Below are 21,201 nucleotides of genomic sequence, written 5' to 3'. Positions count from 1 at the left end.
ATACAGTAAATCACTGTAAATTAAATGTTAATACCCATAATGCAATGCATATTACAGTAATGAACTGGAAAAGAAAATGATGGTATTATACTGGGCATTTTGTGGTAAGTAACTGTAGAAATTACAGTTAAGTCTAACAGTGCACTGTACAGTGAAAGTTTCATTAATCTTATAGGGTGTTGATATGATGTCTTAATCTAAGAGATGTCAGGTTTAATCACAAAACCTAATATAGGCTATAGTGAAAGTACATGACACTTTTGTAGTTTTTAACAGAAGTGGACTCTGTCAATGATTGTTTTGATGTAACACATGCAGGATTTTCCTCAGCACTAGATGGCATAAGAAGCTTCCAGACTCATCTGTCCTGAATATTTATTGAGTGCTAGACATCTGCCTACTGTACAAAATATAATGCACCTTCAGATTACTGCAATATAAAAACGTTAATGCTATTATATATCTTTTACATCTCACAGCCAATTAGGTTTTTTAAATAATACGAATTCATGACTATATTAAATATGTGTAAATGTGTAATTAAAGAATATATGATCATGCAGGACTCTTTTCCTCGTGTATAAGGGATTCTTTATTCCAGTATTTCTCACGGTAAATTCATTTTTAAACATACATTCTCTATAGAATTTTCAGCAAGTAAATGAAAAAGAGTTCATTAAACAGCAAAATATTAATCTGGTGATCAAACTATTTGGCATTGGCAAACATCATTGCATTTATTTAAAACACGTGCCCCAATAAAACACTTTTAATAGCCTCGATCTGTCCTATAGAGAGACAGATATGGTAATAATGCCACTCCTCCAGACACCGAGGGAATCCCGCTTCACTTCCGTCATTCAGTCGTTAAACCCCGGCGAGCGTGAGTCACGAGTGCGCGCTCTGCGCGGTTCACACACGTCCGTCATCTCGATCGCGCTGGAACCGAAAACCTGACGTCACCGCCGCGAGGATCACCGGAGATCACAGGTGCATTCCCGAACCCGTCCGTACAGTCTGCAGTCACCTGAGCTCGGACCTGAAATACGGCACGGGATCCACGCGGACATGGGCAAAACCCGGGCTCTGATTCTCCTGTGTGCCGCTCTCGGTAAGTTTCATATTATTACATCTTCACAAAAATGTATCAATGTAACAAAAAATGTAACATGCAACGTGAATGACGTCAAATCAAAGTAACGTTAGATAACCATAGATTCGATTTAGGTATAGATTTTTCCTCAGGTAACTTACAAATTGTATGATGTGTGGACATTTACTAACTGATTCAATTCATGTCAGATATGTCTTTAAGTATGAATTAATTTACTACTGACAGGTTTGCAGTTCAAGTATTTTTAGGTATTTTTATTAGGTAAACCAGGTAGAATGAATTTAAATGATTAACTTTCACATCTTGTTCCCTTAACACGTACAGCAACTTCTGTAAATGAAGTGAAATCTCACCAAACCTGTAAATCTTCATAATTGATCTGTGTTGATTTCAGGCATGTATTTATAATGTTTTATAGCTTTACACTATATGTCTGTCATTGTTAAACAGGTACAAAAGGTCCTGTGTACCATTAAGTTATAGATGTATACATTTGATACCAATATGTACCTTTGAGGTACTCATATACACCTTTAGGTAGATGTCATTTTTTATAGGGTACAGTTGTCCCATTAACAGCTTTTGTTAATTTAACAGTTTATTTGATCAGGTAAAAATGCAAAAGGGACCTAGATTTAGGGTTTGGGTAAGGGAGGGAAGAAAATATACAGTTTGTTCAGTGTAAAAGTCATTATGTGTGTGTGTGTGTGTCTTGTTACGTGTGTGTGTGTGTCTTGTGCATGCAGTCATTCATTAAAATCACTCAGTGCAATCTGTCGTTCGATGAATGAATTACTATGAGTTAATATACAGCGTGTACAGTACGTCACAGCATGACTGACAGGATTTCTAATGCTCGATTTAGCACAGTGTGAGATTTTCACATACTGTATATGCACATGTTTTATATTCACCTGTGCTCTCCACACACCAAATAATAAACAAATCTACTCTATACTGTATGCAAAGCCTAGTATAGACTTTGAATGATCTATAAAGAATAGATAAGGAATATAAAGCCTATCATTTTAATCTCAGCGTTTTATTTTATTTGCAAGGCTGCTGAGAGTAAAAGACAGTTTTAGTACAACGGATCGCTTTCCTTTTCTGAAAGTGCCATGTGTTATGAAACTAATCCTCATAATCTCATTGTAAAGTGGTGTATGCCCAAACTGAATAAGACCAGCCTACAGTACTCACTTGTGTGCTTCTGAAACTCAGAAATCAGGTCAGATATTCACATGCAGTGATGATGTTGAATTCTGTGTTAATTAGATATGCTTTCTAAGTCGAGCATCAATGCATCATTTTCATCTCATTTCTGCATGTTATCAGTTGAAGAAACTTAAAATATTACATTTGTAGCTCAGTACAAAACTTGCACCTTATATAAAAAAAATCTTTAATAACAGTTAGGATTGCACAATTTCAGGGATTTTCAAGGCTGGAAACTTTTAATGGGAAGTAACTGGAATATATGGGAATTAAGAGGAATTAATCAAACTGGGAATTTGAAAAATTGCAGTTGTCTACAACTGAGAATTTAAATGCAGTAAAAGCAAGAAAATATAGTGCAAGTTCAGTTTAATTTCTGCACATTCTTTAGTCACATGCACACAGCTTACAGAAGGGCCAATGAGGCCACGCCCCCTGCATGTACTTGCATCCTTGCATAACATGCACAGATTATTTCTTGATGCCAGTAAATCAGATATCTAAATGTAAGCTAGCGCTATTTCATTAAAAATGTATGAGGCTAGCTATAATTTTGCTGATGCATTCTGCTAGCCAGTTTTCTGTTATCATGCAGAATTACTTTTGAATAAAATTTGTATTACCTTGCATGCATGTCTGCTTATGACCAAAACAAAATGTTTATTTATGTTTGTATATTATATAGTTTATATAAATAAATGTCCCAAAATTATTCTCATAAATTCCTGTTAAATTTCCAATTTGGAATCTTTCCAAAATTCCCAGATTATATTCCCATGGGAAGTTTCTGGAAATTTACCAGAAATTTACTGAAAACTTTCCACCCCTTTGCAACCCAGTAGGCGAAGTCCTTCTGAATATTCTTTTTTGCTGAAAAGCATCACATCAATCACAATACAAAAGTAAAAACAGTATTGTAAACATAATTTTATGTTGACTTGTTTTTGAAGGTTTATGTCACTCCAGGCTGGTGACCGTTCCTAAGGGCCCCTTGCTCCGGGTTGAGGGTCAGCCATTGTCTCTTCGCTGTGATGTATCGGACTATGAGGGCCCGAGCGAGCAGGACTTTGATTGGAAAGTGATGCGAGGGACAGAATCCATCAATGTGATTTCAACGTTTGATCCCAGATACTCGGACCGCTCTATTGGGGACCGTATAGAGAGTGGAGACATTTCTGTGTCACGTTTAAAAGACAATGCAGTGGAGCTCAGAATCAGAGAGGCCAGAATCAGTGATAGCGCCACCTACACCTGCAGTACTCCAAGTACAGATTCAGTTATCAGTGGAAACTACGATGCAGATGTTCAGCTGCGAGGTGGGTATTTGTGTTTATGAATCAATGTTTTTGGCTTTGGTTCTGTGTTGTTTATGAAGTGTTTGTTACCAGTAGTGTTTGTCCAGACAAGCATCACTGTTATTTTCATTGCTTATACCCAAACCATAAATGCTCCTTGGATCTTTGTGTCTTAGTGAGGAGTGGTGTACTGTTACCTTCTTTGCCTGATGAAAGTTTCCAAGTGATTTAAAATCCAAAGTTTAAAAGTTGACAATAGACTTATCTATAGGCCAGAATATCATATACTTAAGGATGTTTTTTTTAACTTGGACCAGAAAGTAACCAAGTATCAACATGGTAATGGCCTGGCATCCAGCAGACACCCTAGCATCTAGGGCTGTGCAAAAATATCGATACAGCTAACTATCGTGATAATTTCCCCCGCGATATTGTATCGATATTTCAATCTCAAAATTATCAAATCCCGCTGTGTGTGTCAAACGACCCCTTCCGCCACTGCTGTAGTTGTTCGCTGTTTAGTTGTCTGTCATATAAGGCCATTCGGACAATGTCTCAGAAGTTAGCGGGAGTAAGAAAATGGCAGAACATTTAAAAACACCTGCAGCTTTCAAAGCCGACGCGTGCAAGCACTTTGGCTTAAAAAAAGTAAAAAAAAATCAGCTTCATTTTTTCCCATTTTTGCTAAAAAAAGGAAAAGAATTGCAATGTATCGCAACATGCAAGGTGTTGTATCGTATTGTGATACACACCGTATCGTGAGGCCCTTGTCAATACTTGCTAGCAGTCACTTAACATCTAGCACTATGGCAGGATCAAAATGCTTGTTAGTTATTTCCTACTCTTAATTTAAGAGGCTTCGAGCTTCAACACAATCTCATGACAATATGTAACTATTTTATGAGGTGGGTTATATGTATGAATTTGTACGATTTCATTCATAGGTGTAGTAGTAGTACATTCTGCTTTCGCCCATGTGGGTTAGGGGTGGGCTTTTTTCTTGCTTTTGCAATGATTTGATGCAAAACAACTGCTTAAAATCTGTACATTTACAGGTAAGATCGGGTTACTGTGTAGCAGTGAAAAATGTTCATTCTTTTAGTCCATAAATAAAGTTATTTGGAGCATTTTTGCCATTATTTGACAGATTGTAGTTTTGGGAGGACAGGAAAGTACAGGGTAGAGAGAGGGGTAAAGGAACGGCAAAGGACCTTGAGCCAGGAATCGAATTTGGGTCGCCGAAAATGCACCTGTACCACAAATGTCGAAGCATTGCCCAATAAACCATTGGCTCATTTCTGAAGCCTGCAGTGTTCATTGTGTAGGAAACAGAACTATAAATGGATATAATCAGTTACTGAGGTAACTTGTTAAAAGTTCAAGCATTATAGATTTGTGTACAGGTACATTTTAAATGTCTAATGTTTCCTTGTAGATAAAGGCTCCTGTCTGTCTTAGATTTGCTGAGAAATAATCCAATCAAAAGTCAGAGGTCTAAGTATGAAGTCCAAAATTTCACATCAAAGACTCTGCTGACAAACCTTTGTGCCAACTTTGTCTCAGATGTTTCTCCTAACATTCCTTAGGATAACTATAATAGGCATGAATGAGACCATACAGTAAGAGCAAAGTGTTGTATAATAACATAAATGTGGAGAGCATAGATCAGAGATTTTATATTTTAGAGGTCTTTGAAACAGTTTTGTAGCTTTTGAAACTTAAGACATTCCTGGAAATGAGGTGTCTATGTGTTGCAATCTCATTCACACAGCACTTTGGTTCCATGAAATTTGCGTAAATTTGTCCGAGAGGCTTCTGTGTGAACAAAACATGTTTCGTAAATGTTTTGGGAACGCTCCCGTAAAGAGGACGTAGTAACATTGCCGTAACATTTACGGAAAGCATTCTGTGTGACCAAATGGCAAAATCAAGGCGTGAGGGGTATGCCGTAGTGAGGACGAGCATATCATCGCAACAATAAGTTTTGGTTCTTTGACACGGGGGGAAATTAAATGAAGATTAACATTCATGACAAGAAATGTCTCCAAACTGGACTGAAACAGAGATCCAGGAGCTAAAGCCAAGATCATTCACCTGCATAATAGAACAGCGCATCACACACTCCTTATGATCATAAACAAATATGCACGCACGTGGTTTCATGACTTAATGAAATCACAGACTTAAGACGCTGTGGAAAAACCTACCAAGTGCAGGACTTTTAAGTCATGTGTCTTTATGGGATCTTTATGACATGTGTGTAAATGCACGCACGGATTCCGTAAAATCATTGGTAGTCTGAATGCACCAAAAATCAAAGGATCCCGGACAAATCCTGGATGCAATTTCTTTGTGAAAAAGGATATTAAGGTCAACAGTAGGAAAAACAATTGAGATGAATTCTAGTTATGCTTTTATTTCCTATGAGAACCCTTGTAAGATCTGTTGTTTGTCACTTTATGGCAATAAGATGGAGCCTTGATGTCTATACAGATACACGAACAGGTCACTGTCAGGTGCTGCGTTCCCACCTGTTCACCTGTCAGTGGATTAACATGTTAACTGAAGCAGGTTGATTATTATGGCACACAAACCTTTGAGTTAGTGAAGTGATAGAAAGACAGTAACTACTGCAAAACCCCTCCATCAATTTGTTAAAACAATAAACCTGTTTACAGTAATGCACGTGCACTGGAAGTACTGTATGTGGGGCACTGAAAGCTCCATTATATATGTTCAAATGAGTTTTTGTTATTTTTATTGTCAAAGGAGGTCTCATTAAAGTCCTCTTCAGGTTTAATTTGCAGGTTAAAGAATACATTTCAAAGTAAACCCTGATTATAAGTGCATTACTGTTGACAGGCTGTCGATATATTACTTGTTTCTCAGATTTCAAAGCTGATCGAGCAGCATGTTGATTTGTTTGGATTCTGATCTGTAGCTCTGTTTGTACAGGATTGTATTTCGGATGTATAAAACAGGCCGATCTGGTTCTGCCACATGTGAATGGAGTTCATGTAGTCAAACTAAGAGAGGACAACTCACAATGCATCTTTCCAAACAATATCTTTCACATTAAGTACTTCTTTATTTTACTTTTACGTGTAGTACATTAGACAGACAGTGACTAGGGCATTTCCCACAGTTAGTTATTTACAACAAGGTGTGTTAAAGCAAACACACTTCCTACAGTACATGCCCTGTTTTATTATTCTTTATGTCAATGTTATCTTGTCTGCGCTCACCACATTTACTGTGAAAAAGTTTCACTAACATTTAACAAACACATCCGACTGTCACTTTTTTGCCTTTATTTCAACAACATGTGTTTTATCATTTCTTAGTTAAACCATGTTACATTTAAAGGGGTCATATGATGCGATTTTTTTTTTTTTTTTTTTTTTGGAGTGTTAATAGCTATTCATGCATATAGAAGATCTGTAAAGTCGCAAAAATTGCAAAGTCTCAAACCCACAAAGATAATAGGCTTGTTCGATTTCATATGGCGCCTCAAGAAAAGACAGCCGGATGACGTCAAAATTCCGCGAGAGCGATTTAAAGCAGACTCCTCTGTATGATTTTGCGAATAGCTCTCGCGGTACTTTGACGTCATCCGGCTGTCGATTCTTGCGGCGCCGCATGAAGTCGAACAAGCCTACTCATTCACACCTTCCTCCTTTAAACACGCCCCCACATATCTACATCACTGTGTGGGAAGATTTGCATAACACCACCGAATGTATACATAAAGAAAAAAGGCATAATCTTTATTCTCGCTGTACTATTCAGTCCTTCCAGAAAAACTGCAAGTTTTTTTGTGATTGTTGCGGGCAAAAACGTCACGTTTTGCGACACGTTTTCTTAAAAAATGCGATGGAATATGCGGGATATTTATGCAATTTTATGCGATGAAATTGCGGGAACTTGCAAAAATTGAAGAAAAAAAATTTTTCTTCAAAAAAGGAAAATTCAAAAATCGAATCGGATTGTGAGCTTAGAATCGAAAATTCATTTGAATCGAGCATTTGGAGAATCGTGACAACCCTATTCACGTCACATAATCACGTCACTTCATTACGTTCCCATGGCAACAGGGGACATGGTTGCGCTTGTGTGAAGTAAATGCAACATTTTACTTCAAGATATATTTGCCTTTTTGCTACGAAAATGCGGGGATTATGAAATCATGCAAGCCCCGCATATTTTGCGCATGGAAATCTGTAATTTATGCGACGAAAGTGCGGCATATTTGCTGATTACGCATTGAATCATGCGATCACATAATCGGGTTTTTCTGGAGGGACTGAGTTTTATTGCCGCCATGTCGTGGACATGCTGTGTTTTGGTAAGGGGCGTAACATTTCCGTCATACGCTTGAGGTAGTCGGCCAATCACAACCTTTGGATAGCTGGCCAATCAGAACACGCTGCATTGTTCAGAACGATGAGGTTTGTAAAATGGGCACGTTTCAGAAAGGTGGGACATAAAGGAGCTACAATAATGTATGGTATGTGGAAAATAATATTTTTTGATCTTTAAACTTAAACACATTGCGTTACACCAAATACAGTATATATTGGGGGTTTTTTTTGGAACGTCATATGACCCCTTTAAGTGTAAATAAAATGTGTTACAGTACAGTGCACGTATGATTTTTTCTCTACTTTTATAACATTTTTATAACTTTCTTTCTTCTCTCCATTGCAGTTGTTCCTAATAGTCTAATTGTGGCTCCTGAGGCCCCAGACCCTGTCGTTCCTGAAGGTGGATCTTTCAGACTCCTATGCAATGTTTCCCATAACTTCATCGAGGGAATTTACCTTTCCATTACATGGTCAGTGAGAAATGGATCATCTGTGTCGCAGGATCTGCTCACTTTCGGTCCTGGTTTGGACGTAACAGTTGGAAACGGCTTCACGCGACGCTACGCAGATGGTGCAATGCGGTTAGAAATGGGAAGCGAGGTGTCCCGCAGTCTGGTGCTCTCCGGAGCGATCCCGGACGATCGGGGGACGTACGCGTGTGCGGCCAGACTGTGGACGCGGGAGCAGGGAATCTGGAAGAGAATTCAGGAAAAGACTGTGGAGATGGGGGAAGTGTCTGTCACCCCTGCAGGTCAGTGTGCTTTCTGGAGATGCTTTAGTTTGTCAGCACAACAAAATGAACAGAAACGGTTGTAACAAAGGTTTACAACAAACACAATGCATTCGAGTAACAAAACAGAAAAAAGGATTGACTCACGACACAGATGACACAAAGCACAGATAAAGTTTTACAAAGGTTGCTTAACAAACTAAGTGCGTGGGGGTATTAATTCTAAGTTTCAGTGTTATTGTAGGTTTATTAAACTAAACGTTTCTAAAACGAGTTACTTTTAAAAAATGTAGGCATATATATGAGGATTTATTGGATCTTGTGTTATATGTAGTCCTGTGTAGTTTGTAAATGTTTGTGAGAGATGTATGAGAATGTTTGAGTTTTGATCATGGTGCCATAAGTCATGTGTGTCTCTCTTGAGAATATCATCTGTTCTTTTGTCTAGTTTTATATTGTTTAATTTCTTTGGAGCATTGTTTGAATATTCCCGGCTGGCAGCATTCCTGTCTGGTTGCCATATATACAGTCAATGTTATAGCGAAGTTTTAATTAAAAGTGGTGGACGGCGGTGTGTGCTATCTCTGACAGATGTTACACAAACTCTTCTGTACAAATCACCAGAGAAACTGTGTATGAATACTGACACTATGCTCATTTATGTCATCTACTTTATTACATCTACTCAATCCTTCTAAAGAAAAGGATAAATCAAATAGTTTACCTAGTAAGAATAGTTACTCACCCCTATGTCATTATTAGTCATAAGAACCTTTAACTCATGTAAGTCCGACATTAAATGTGTGATTAACCACCAAGCCAAATCTAAATGATTAAAAAACACCAAATAAATAAAAGAAGTTATCAAAATCTTAGGGAAAAAATTGGCAGGATTCTCTGCTCTCAAACGCTGGGGGCGTGTCTGCTGTCTGTCTACTGAAAACACGCCCACTTGCAGGAAAGCTACCATTTCTTTCACCTTTCAAATACCGCTACAACCTGAATAGATGCTTGTGATTGTGTCTGGGGCGGAGCCATGCTCGGTGGCTCCTGTGCATCATTGAGCCACCGTTTTAGCCCCGCCCAAATAATCCTGAACACAGAAATGTGGAAACACGGTTTAACTGTATAGCTCCATAATTTAGCACTACATGGCTCACAGGCTTTGTAACGTGTTTTTAGCAATACATTTCTGATATTTGTATAGAAACAATTCTTTTAAATGACTTATAATATATATTAATATATACTTACTGTATTGCTAAATAAACTTGTTATTTGAATATTCATAAGCAGAGGTTCTCAACCCAACTCTCGCCACTGCAAGTTTTCACACGCATGATTCAAATCATCAGCTCCCATAGGAAAGAAAATTCACTGATGAGATCTTTTTAATATCTCAGTAATTTCTTAGATAGCAATAAATATAATGGAGAGATTTGTAAGATTTCTTGGTCTTTTTCTCAGGAGAAATATCTGAGACACAATAGATTTGAACAAAAGTTCAACAACAATGTCATAAACTGAGGTCAGGTTTGCAATGAAACGTTAATATTAATAAAGATTTGTGACCCTGCCTATGAAACCCCAGCAAAAATCTTGTGTAATCTAGTTTAAGGATTTAGGGCGTCAAAGTTTTAAGTTTTCATGACCATAAAAATGTCTATATATATATATATATATATATATATATATATATATATATATATATATATATATATATATATATATAAACCGGTATTATTACTTCCAAAGTTATACTATAATCCAAGTCAAAAATCCAAGTCATTTTTGGTTATGAGAACCATAAAAATAACATGAAAAAATACTGAAATTAATGATTTTTTTTGACACCATGCTTTATTATTCATTGTCGATCTGATTTCGATACCTGAATTCTGAGTATCGACCGATCCAATTCTAGTATTTTTCTTGATCCATTTAAAATTGTGTGTGTGTGTGTGTGTGACACGTTTAATTCACCGCTACTTCAGTGTATTAACTTTGCGAGCACCAGACCATTGAGTTTGTGACCTTAAATATCTTCATATATGCATTTGTTTTTCGCATAAAGCTGTTGAATATATTAGGAAGACTTTGAATATAGTATATAAAAATGTTTATGATGCTTTTATAATAGTCTGACTTTCCTACCCTAGTCTCACAAAGTTTCTTGATATAGTCTTATATTTTTTTTATTCTTTTTTCGTGCTATTATCACGAAATTTTGTGTTTTTTCGTGATCGTATAACGAATTCCTGTTTTCGTGTGATTATCACGTATTGTTACATAACTGCTTTTTCCTATTTTTAAACCATTGTCGCTTCGGTTTAGGGTTAGATTTGGTGCTTGCATAAGAATGTCACTTTATATATTGGTTTATACTATTTTTTTCTGATTTATTTTTTTTATATGTTGCCTGGCGTTAGGGTTAGAGTTGGTATGTCATTTTATGTAAATCTAACCCTAAACTGAAGTGACAATGGTAAGAAAATAGGACAAAACAGTTGAGTAACCAATACGTGATAATCACACGAAAACAGGAATTCGTTATACGATCACAAAAAAACACGAAATTTCGTGATAATAGCACAAAAAAAGAATAAAAAAAATGCGTGACTATATAGCGAAATTTCGTGAGACCGGGCTGGACTTTTCTATAGCATGACAGTAACAACCACGGGTAAGGCACAGTATCGGATTTGGATCGGCCCCGTTATTCCGATATCTGATCAAGCAAAAAAGGTCTGGATCGACCCGATATCTGATCCAAAGTATTGGATCGACCCGTCCCTAGTTTTTAGTAGGGATCGACCGATATGGATTTTTTTGTGCCGATGCCGATTTTTTTCCATCAGCTTTAGCCGATGACCGATACAGGCTGCCGATTTTCTTTAGCCGATATTTGGAGCCGATACTGCTTTTTCTCATTCAGTTTATATCATAAAAATGACACAATGATAAAACCAAATGTTACAGCTCTTCATTTAAAAAAGGAACATTTATTGAACTATATTTAACAAATAGTAAAAACAGGTGAGGTAGAACAAGTAAGAAAATTCAGTGCTGCTTAAAATACATAAATAAAATAATAATTACACCATTGCACACAGTAGCAGCAACCAAGCAGCATAACAAGGCGAACACTTTACTTTATCCATGAAAGTAACCAACTATTTACAACCTATTTAATGCTTAGGTCTAAGTTTTAGTGCACTTAACTTAATCTCTTGTAGAGCAAATGTCTTTAATAAGAAGACAAGGAAAATGTAAACAGCAATACTGATCAAAAAACAACTTTAAAAGAATTCTGATTAACATGCCAATTGCCCCACTTCTGTACCTCACACACCCTCTTGCCCTATAATAAATGCGAGGGATAGATAGTTTGCCTCAGCTCACTTAAAACGCATAAAACTGAACAAATACATGAGGATTTGTGTACGGACTTCGGTCAGATAGTAGAGCGCGTGCACGTGGGAGAGGTGCACTGAGACATGGATGAGAGAGTGCATGTATCTTTGCGCTCCCAGTGAACAGAAATGTTGACAAAACGTACAAAAAAACACTTCTCCGGTCACATAAAAGTCATGTGGGAACTGTTTGGAACTAAGTGCTTTGAGTCGAATTTCTTATTTTTTTTCGCTGACGAAAATTCCGTGAAACTCTGTGTTAACAACCATAAACGTATGCAACCATGAACTGCGCTCTCCACAATGACGAGAAACTATCAGCAATGGATATTAATTTTTAGCCTTTTACTCCTACATATATTTATGGAGATGAAAATTAAAAACCCAGCATGTCCAGCTATGATCAGCTGTTCGGCTGATGATCTGATCTGCGTTCGCTTGCGGCATTATGAGCACGCGTCGCGTCCAAACGTCAGACTGGTGGTCGCTGAATAAAACTCCTATAAATACCACGAAATCACGGAACAACGTCAGCATTATTAAATCCTATGACCAGCCGTATGCATACGGTTAGCCTAAAGGCTATTTGAAGCTCCCTAAATACAATGGCAAGCAGTTTTATAGGCATTCGCGTTTTCCATTATGACCACCAAACTTTCTTAGCTATGATTGCACGCACATATAGAGCAACGTGTTAACACTTTCAAAGTATATGGCAATTATTTCAGTCAAACGGTTAAAAGATGCTTTGAAGTTTAAAACTTACCAGAGCAGGCTTGGAGCGCTCCGCTCTGCTAGGGGGGGGAGGGGCAATGCACGGGCTGCAGGCAGCCTCCAGGAACACATCGCTGCCTGTGGGCGCCTGTCTGTAATTAATGCTGGGGAAAAGCTATCGGCGAACGCAAGCCGCGAATCGGCCGATGCCGATACACCTAAAACCTGCTAAAATCGGCCCGATGTATCGGTCGGCCGATATATCGGTCGATCACTAGATTTTAGGCATAGAAATGCATGATGATTCTTATGTCATTCATTTTAGGAAACTCTATTCTATCATTAGAAAGTGAAAACATACCATAATTTTAAATTGCACAAGTGACAACTGAATCCGTGCAGGGCAAGGCATATTTTCACTTTAGCCCGATTTATATTTTGGTACACATATTTTTCAACTCCAAAGTTTCAAGAAACAGCTTATTTGCTCTGTAGCTCAACTTCTGACAGGATAACCGCCCTACTTTAAACACATTTTAAAGCTGCTATATGTGTCGTTTTTGGATGCTGGTTCATGAGAAATCCCGAGTTTGAGACACACAGCACCTGAAACTTGTATTCGGCACACAACCCGGTACAATGATTTAAGTGTTTTTGGCTTTTTTGGACATGCACATCATACAAATAACCTGTTTAACAGGATTTTAAGAATCTCAGCTTTCACATGGTATGTGACACATAGCGTTAGATATAAGTTTATATTTAAATTGAAAATTCTAAAAAACATGATTTTCTGAGACTGAAATCATCTTACTCTGTCTATTAAAGATGCAAATGACAGAAAAATGCTTTAGCTGGGATTTTCACAAGAAGGTCAAATTTTGATATGACCTGAAACATTTCATATCAGATTGACTCTAATCCACATAATTTTAGCTAAACTTTTTCTTAACTTTACAGCTACTAAGTTGTATCTACTCTATTTTAACAATTGTCTTATTTGGTTTTATTTTTTTTTTCTTTTAAGAAGAAACATCAGTTGATATCCTAAAAAGCATAACTGAGAACTCTATAAATCTCTTGAAAGATTTGAAAGACTATGAGCAACTTAGTTTTCCATGAACAGATTTGCAAGAGCAAATGAGGACAGTATGAGATGCTAACAGAGAGATGAGCTGAAGTGAGTTTGTCTGTATAGGACTGGAGTTGAGGACCTCTGCTATCAAGCACACTTGTGTATTATAAATTCTTGTTATTTCTCTCTTTTTCGTTTAGCGAGCTCTCTCAGTGTGGAGGTCCGGGAAAGCAGATCATTATCGTCCGGAGAGACGCTGATACTCAACTGTACGGTTTCTGTCAATGACTTGAACTCGGTTGACCTGGAGGTGACGTGGCTGCTGAATGGCACCCGTGTGCTGGCCGGTTTGGGTCGAGACGGCGTCCTGCGCACCTCCTCTGATGGTGTGGATGTGAGACGTTTGGGCAAATGGGATTTTCAACTGAAGGTTCACCGAGTGGATACGACTGACGCAGGACTCTATTCGTGTAAAGTGAGCATGTGGATCAATCATAACAGTGGAAGCTGGTACGAAGCCGCCGAGAAGATTTCTGCTCCGGTGCGAGTTAACGTCATCAAGCAAAGTAAGCAGATCTGAAGTTTTAATATCAAACTTACATGTGTCAGCACAAAGTGTTAAAGGTGCCAAAGAATGCATTGTAATAATCTGTTAAATTGTTCTCTGATATCTACACAGAAGGTTTGTGGCTTTATTAAGTGCAAAAAATGATCCAGAGACAGATTTACAAAAACTTTTACAACCCTAGGATTTGCCTTTAGAATGAAATGGTCTATTATTACCTTATTTGAAAGGGTCATGAATAATAATGTTGAGCTCTGCTCTGATTGGCTGTTTCTCAGAGCATCTCCTTCAGTAGCTCTGTGTGTGTGTAAACAGATCTTATGTTTGAGTCTGTATCAGATTTTGAGGAATAATCAATTTTTGGAGATTGTAAATGGACGTTTCTGAGTTGTAAGTTTGTCTTTTTTATAGTATGGACCTGCAAAACTTAACTGTAACTTCAATAGTCAACTAGCATATAGCGCTAACTTAGCAGTCACAACTTTGTTTTTAGCATAGTAATTAATTTAATGTGTAATTTAATGTTGGGTGTGTACATCTTGACTGTAATGTCACAATTGGTGTTATGTTGAGATCTGAGGTCTTTTGGATGCATGAGGTTTACATAAGAAGGAAAAAACAATCGTGTTTGAGGCTCACGATATGTCATTACCATGTACAGATTTCTTATTATTCATCTATGCCTACATAAACACAGTATTAGACTCTACGACACTTTTAATATGAATGTATTTTTAGTTTCTTGAGTATTAATCACAACTTTGTTGTTTTTATTTTTCATGCAAACAACCCGTAGGGTCTTATATTTTGTGACATTTTGTGAAAATGCCATCTAAAGTTCTTAACAGATTAGTTTTTACCCAGAGCTTCTACTGCCATTCTTGAAATATTAATTTGATGTTGTTGATTTAGTATTTATATAACATTAAGGAGCATAATATGCAATTTAATTTAGTAAATTGCACTCAGTTTTCTAATGGATGGCCGTGGGTCGTCTTTCAGAAGAGGATTCTTGTTAAATCTTGTTTATCTGTTGGCCTAGTGAAATTTCAGTAGTTTCCTCTTACATTCTCATTCTCGCATGTTGCAACACGATTGCAATTGGAAACTTAATAAAATGTTTAGAAAACAGGATAGTTCACCCGAAAACTTTGTCATTATTTACTCACCCTCTTGTCACTTGATCCCAACGTATTCTTTTGTTCTTCAGACTGCAGATTTTTGGGAGTAAATGGTCCCACTTCAAGCTTCAAAAGGGCCCAAATGTGTCCTGAAGGCATACAGAAGGGTTTGTTGAAAGACAAACTACAATATAATCCAAAGTTTGATGAACTTTTGTAGGATGTTTTTTCTTAATAATGTGTAAAAACTGAAACAGCAGCAATATCCACAACAAGAAAGTATGGGAGTAAATCTCCTCAGGACACTTAAAATATATGACACCAGTCCAGTGAGGTTATTTATTTAACACTTGGGAGTTTTTGAAGCTAAAAGGTTTTTCTGGTTTATGCCTCGGTCACCATCCACTCTCATAGTAACCAGAAAACCCCAAACAACACTTTCTAAATAACCTGCATTTGGGTTTTAAAGAACAAAGAAAGACACTGTGGGATCAAATGACATGAGGGTGAGTAAATAATGACAAAGTTTTTGGGTGAAGTATTCCAAAGAAGTCCAAATCTAAAGTGAAGATGGATGGGTTGAGGTTGGTGTTTATGGTGGGTTTGTTGAGCTATAGCACTGTTAGTAAGTGCTGAAGAGCTGGAGAGATTATCTGCATGTGTTTCAGTGTTCAGACAGCAGCTCTCGTGCCTGTGGGCCGTACATGAAGTGTAATGAGACAGTAGATCTGAAGGTTTCGAGCTGTGGGTGGTCGTACTGATGGATGCTCATGTCGAGCTTTACAGGCTAAAAGCCATTGTTCATGTTAGAAGTCTGCTAATCTGTTGGGATCTTAGTGTCGCTGTGATTAACAAGAGAGTTTAACTCTGTTTATTCACAGGAAACTGCAGAGAAATTATTAAAATGAAATGTCTATACGAATCCCTTATGAAGTTCATGGCATGTGGGGTGCATTCCAGTGTGAAATGCTGAACATTTCCACCTACATTGATGGCAACAAATTTGAGCAATAAAAGACATCGTCTCTCACATCCTGAAGGGTTTGTGCCATGCCTCAGTCTTGTGGGAGTTACAATATTATTAAAGTCGGGTGTGATGAAAGTTTTCAGTCCAGCATTCTTTTAAATGTAATTAGAGACTTAAAGACATATATAAAAATGGATAATGTCCTTGTAATCAGTTGATCTTCTCGAAAAAATTATACTAGAGATTTTCGCACAACTAAGATTAACCACAAGTACAGTTAACTGAATTTACCGTTCACTGCATTAACCGTTCACCACATTAACCAGTCACAAAATTAACCATTTACCGCATTAACCACTCACAGCATTAACCGTTCACTGCATTAACCACTCACAACATTAACTATTCTCCGCATTAACCACTCACAGCATTAACCACTCACAGCATTAACCGTTCACTTCATTAACCGTTCACTGCATTAAGCATTCACTGCATTAACCACTCACAGCATTAACCGTTCACTGCATTAACCGTTCACCGCATTAACCACTCACAGCATTAACTATTCTCCGCATTAACCACTCACAGCATTAACTGTTCACCGCATTAACCACTCACAGCATTGACCGTTCACTTCATTAACCGTTCACTGCATTAAGCATTCACTGCATTAACCACTCACAGCATTAACCGTTCACTGCATTAACCGTTCACCGCATTAACCACTCACAGCATTAACCACTTACTGCATTAACTGTTCATCCCATTTAACGTTAACCGCATTAAACGTTAACCACATTAACCGTTCCCCGCATTAACCACTCATGGCATTAACAGTTCACCGCATTAACCGTTCACCGCATTAACCGTTCACCGCATTAACCACTCACCGCATTAACTGTTCACTGCATTAACCACTCATGGCATTAACAGTTCACCGCATTAACCGTTCACCGCATTAACCGTTCACCGCATTAACCGTTCACCGCATTAACCGTTCACCGCATTAACCACTCATGGCATTAACAGTTCACCGCATTAACCGTTCACCGCATTAACCGTTCACCGCATTAACCGTTCACCGCATTAACAGCTCATTGCATTAACAGTTCGCTGCATTAACCGTTTACCACATTAACCGTTCACCACATTGACCGTTCACCGCATTAACAGCTCATTGCATTAACCACTCACCGCATTAACCACTCACTGCATTAAGTGTTCATTGGAGTATCCCTTCACCGCATTAACCATTCACAGCATTAATCGCTCACCGCATTAACCGGTAATTGCATTGACTGTTAATCGCATTGACCACTAATCGCATTAACCGTTAATCGCATTGAGCGTTCACCGCATTAACCCTTCACCGCATTAACCATCTACCGCATTAAACGTTCATTGCATTAACAGTTCACCGCATTAACCGTTCACAGCATTAACCGTTCACAGCATTAACCGTTCACAGCATTAACCATTCACTGCATTAATCATTCAGCGCTTTGACCGTTAATCGCATTGACCATTAATCGCATTGACCATTCATCGCATTACCCGCTTACCACATTAACCTTTTACCGCATTGAATGTTCACCGCATTAACAGCTCACCGCATTATCCGTTCACAGCATTAACCGTTCACAGCATTAAAACTTCATTACAGTTTACCGCTTCTTTTTCATCACTGTATCTACTTTATTTAATTTATTTAATATATTATATTTAAGACTTAAGTGTCTTAATACTTTTAGTCCCACTGTACTTCTGAAAAAAACTAGATGCATATGACAATTGTAATGCATTTATCTACTGTAATGCATTCATTTCACCTGCATTCATTACATGAAAGTGTTTATTATTGCATTGAATATTGAATATTCTTTGGGAAAGAAGAAAATGTACCTGCTTGACGTCAGTCACAGTTTCGTGTCACAGACGTGTCTTACTGTAATATGCCCCAAGACATTTTGAGTCATAGATAAAAGTGAACACATCCCACAGATTTCACACCAGCGTAACCAGATCAAAATGCAATTTAGGGCATACGAAGGTTATGTGAAAAGACTGCAAGAGTGAGGACATCTCCAAATATAACTGGACCCACACACACATTTGCACAGATCAGGTGTTGAACATTTGGTAACACTGGAAGGTACAGTTTCACATAAAACATTCAGCTGTTAGATGCTGATGTGAATCTTCTCAAGAGTTTAGAGGATAAAACCGTGATCAGGATACAAACTTTTATTGCTTATTTATATCCCAGAAAACGTATCAAAGATGTTATTTTGACCTTAAACTCATTAGAGTTTTGATTGATATAAAACCTTACAGCGATAAGATCATGTTGATAGCATTACTAAAATCAGTCTTACGTGTCAGGGGTCTTTCTGTCCAGTGGACCCATTTCAGAAGGTGGTGATGACCTCGACATTTGTTTCAGTTACTGTATGTCGACACAGTAAATAACACATTACTTTTCTGTGAAAATCCCCTGTTCATCATGCAAGTTTCAAGGTTGTTTACAGAATATATCACCTCTCAGACACTTTTATGCATCCCAGTTTATTTAAAGAAAAACTTCATCCAACAAGATTATGATAATAGCACACATCTGCTCAACACGCTGTGCAATTTGAGGTGTCGTTCATGTCTGTTTCAGAAACTCAAGGTGTTTTAACGGTGAAATCTCTATATGCTGACTGCCAACATCTCCTTCAAGTTCCTGGATGAATGACTCGCTCTTTAATCTTATCTATAAGCTTGTAAATACACAGTGATTCAGATGTCTTTGTGTTGGTTATGCCGCTACTCCTTCATATCTAAACACACTGCCGTGTGTGCGGCACAATTATGTGTGACCTATTTTTATCGCGGTGGATGAAAGTATGCCGGTGGTATCTTGAGGTCTCTCTGGGATGATGTCATGTTGGGGGTGGTACCTGCTGTTATCATGTTTTATTTCTGATTCATGGAGGTTCGTCCTCTGCGTGTGCTGGTTAGTGATTTATTATCCAAATCAGCTCTTCAGTGAGATAATACAACACCAACACGCGGCCTTAAACTGATGCTTGATGTTCAAGGACTCTGAATGATAGTAGAGAGCTGCATTTCATTCAGTTTTTGTGCATCGCTGGATGCTTTGTGCTGAAAACCCAAAAACCAAGATACTTGTGTAGTTAAATAAAACTCCAGATTATCTTCGACCTGTGTGAGATCATGTATTTATCCGGTTGAGTTATAATTAGGGCTGTCAAAAGATTTCTCGCGATTAATCACATACAAAATAAAAGTATGTTTTTGCATGTGCATTATGTGTGCATTAGGGCTGCAAACGATTAATCACGACTAATCGTTTGCAGAATAAAAGTTTTTGTTAAAAATCAAATATGTGTGTGTACTGTGTATAACAATAATGTATATATAAATACACACAAATGCAAGTATATACTTAAGAAATATTTAAATTTGTATACACATTTTTATATTTATGCTTTATTTGTATTAAATATAATTATGAGTACTTAATATATATATATATTTTAATTATACATGGATGTGAGTGTAGGGGAGAGCGGGGTATGTTGTCACACTTTTCACACTGTCTAACATTTACTGAGCACCATACATCAAAATGGTATAAATCTCATACCAAATGAAAGAAGGAAGTCTTGGGCACATATGTTGTATTCATAACATCTTTATATCTTATCTCATTACAGAGTTGTAGACTGTTGAATAGTGACTGTGCACTTGTGACAATTTGCCCCATCGGAGGGTAAGTTGTCACACTAGGGCGGGTAAGTTGTCACACTAGATTATCTAAAAATAAGAACACAACTACTTAATTGTGAATATTGATTTTAATTTTTAAACTCAAACCAAACTGGAAATATAAACATCCGTGCCTGGAGAATCTGGAAAAACAATTATTTCAATCCAAATAATGCACATTTCAATTAAGTGGCAAGACCACTTTACTTTGAACTTTGGTTCAAATGTTCTATGGCTTTCACATAAAACCAGATAACTGAATGGAACGCTGCAGATAACTTGCTTAACTTAACATGTTTAACCTCTGAACAAAACAGATGCCCTGTATGACTAATAGGACTCATCTCCAGAATCACAATTCTGACACACATAAATTGCCTGGCCTGAGGTGCAAGCATCATGGGCCCAATTGTTGCATTTTACACATTTTACCCAGGTCTCCTTTGGACGACTCTTTGAAAATGGCTCTACACAGACGAGGCAGAAGCACTCTTCATCATCTGATGATGACTCTTGCATGATTTTTCTTCTTTTAGCTGCCTTGTTTTTCATAGGTCCAGATTTCTGCTTCCCTTTCTTTTGAAACAGCTTTTTGCTAGATTGAGGCTTATTCTTTTCTATATCATGTTTTCTGAGCATGTTCGATGTGTTTGTTTGTACAGGGGCAAGTTGTCAGATGTGACGACTTGCCCCAAAGCCATTGAGACAACTTGCCCCATACTTACTTGTGTGCTAATGTTGTCTAAATCTCAAGTTTAGCTCATCATATCACTTTAGCTCAGTGCTTCTCAATTATTTTCTGTCACGCCCCCCCTAGGAAGAAGTAAACATTTTGCGCCCCCCCAACTCTCCGC

The 21,201-nt window shown here is 37.6% G+C and overlaps 1 protein-coding gene across 1 annotated transcript in view; it reads left to right on the top strand.

Annotated features, from left to right (window-relative positions):
- Nucleotides 1–699: 699 nt before the first annotated feature.
- ptgfrnb (prostaglandin F2 receptor inhibitor b) overlaps nt 700–21,201 on the top strand; it is a 39,016-nt gene continuing 18,514 nt past the window's right edge. Inside the window, exons 1-4 of the mRNA XM_055206204.2 lie at nt 700–1,111; nt 3,280–3,645; nt 8,332–8,739; nt 14,121–14,486. Of these exons, the coding sequence (XP_055062179.2) occupies nt 1,069–1,111; nt 3,280–3,645; nt 8,332–8,739; nt 14,121–14,486 (1,183 nt within the window). The 5' untranslated portion in view covers nt 700–1,068. The remainder of the gene's footprint in view (nt 1,112–3,279; nt 3,646–8,331; nt 8,740–14,120; nt 14,487–21,201) is intronic.

This window comes from Misgurnus anguillicaudatus, chromosome 3 (assembly GCF_027580225.2).
Source record: "Misgurnus anguillicaudatus chromosome 3, ASM2758022v2, whole genome shotgun sequence".
Lineage (NCBI taxonomy): Eukaryota > Metazoa > Chordata > Actinopteri > Cypriniformes > Cobitidae > Misgurnus > Misgurnus anguillicaudatus.
This window is presented reverse-complemented; position numbering and strand designations above follow the sequence as displayed.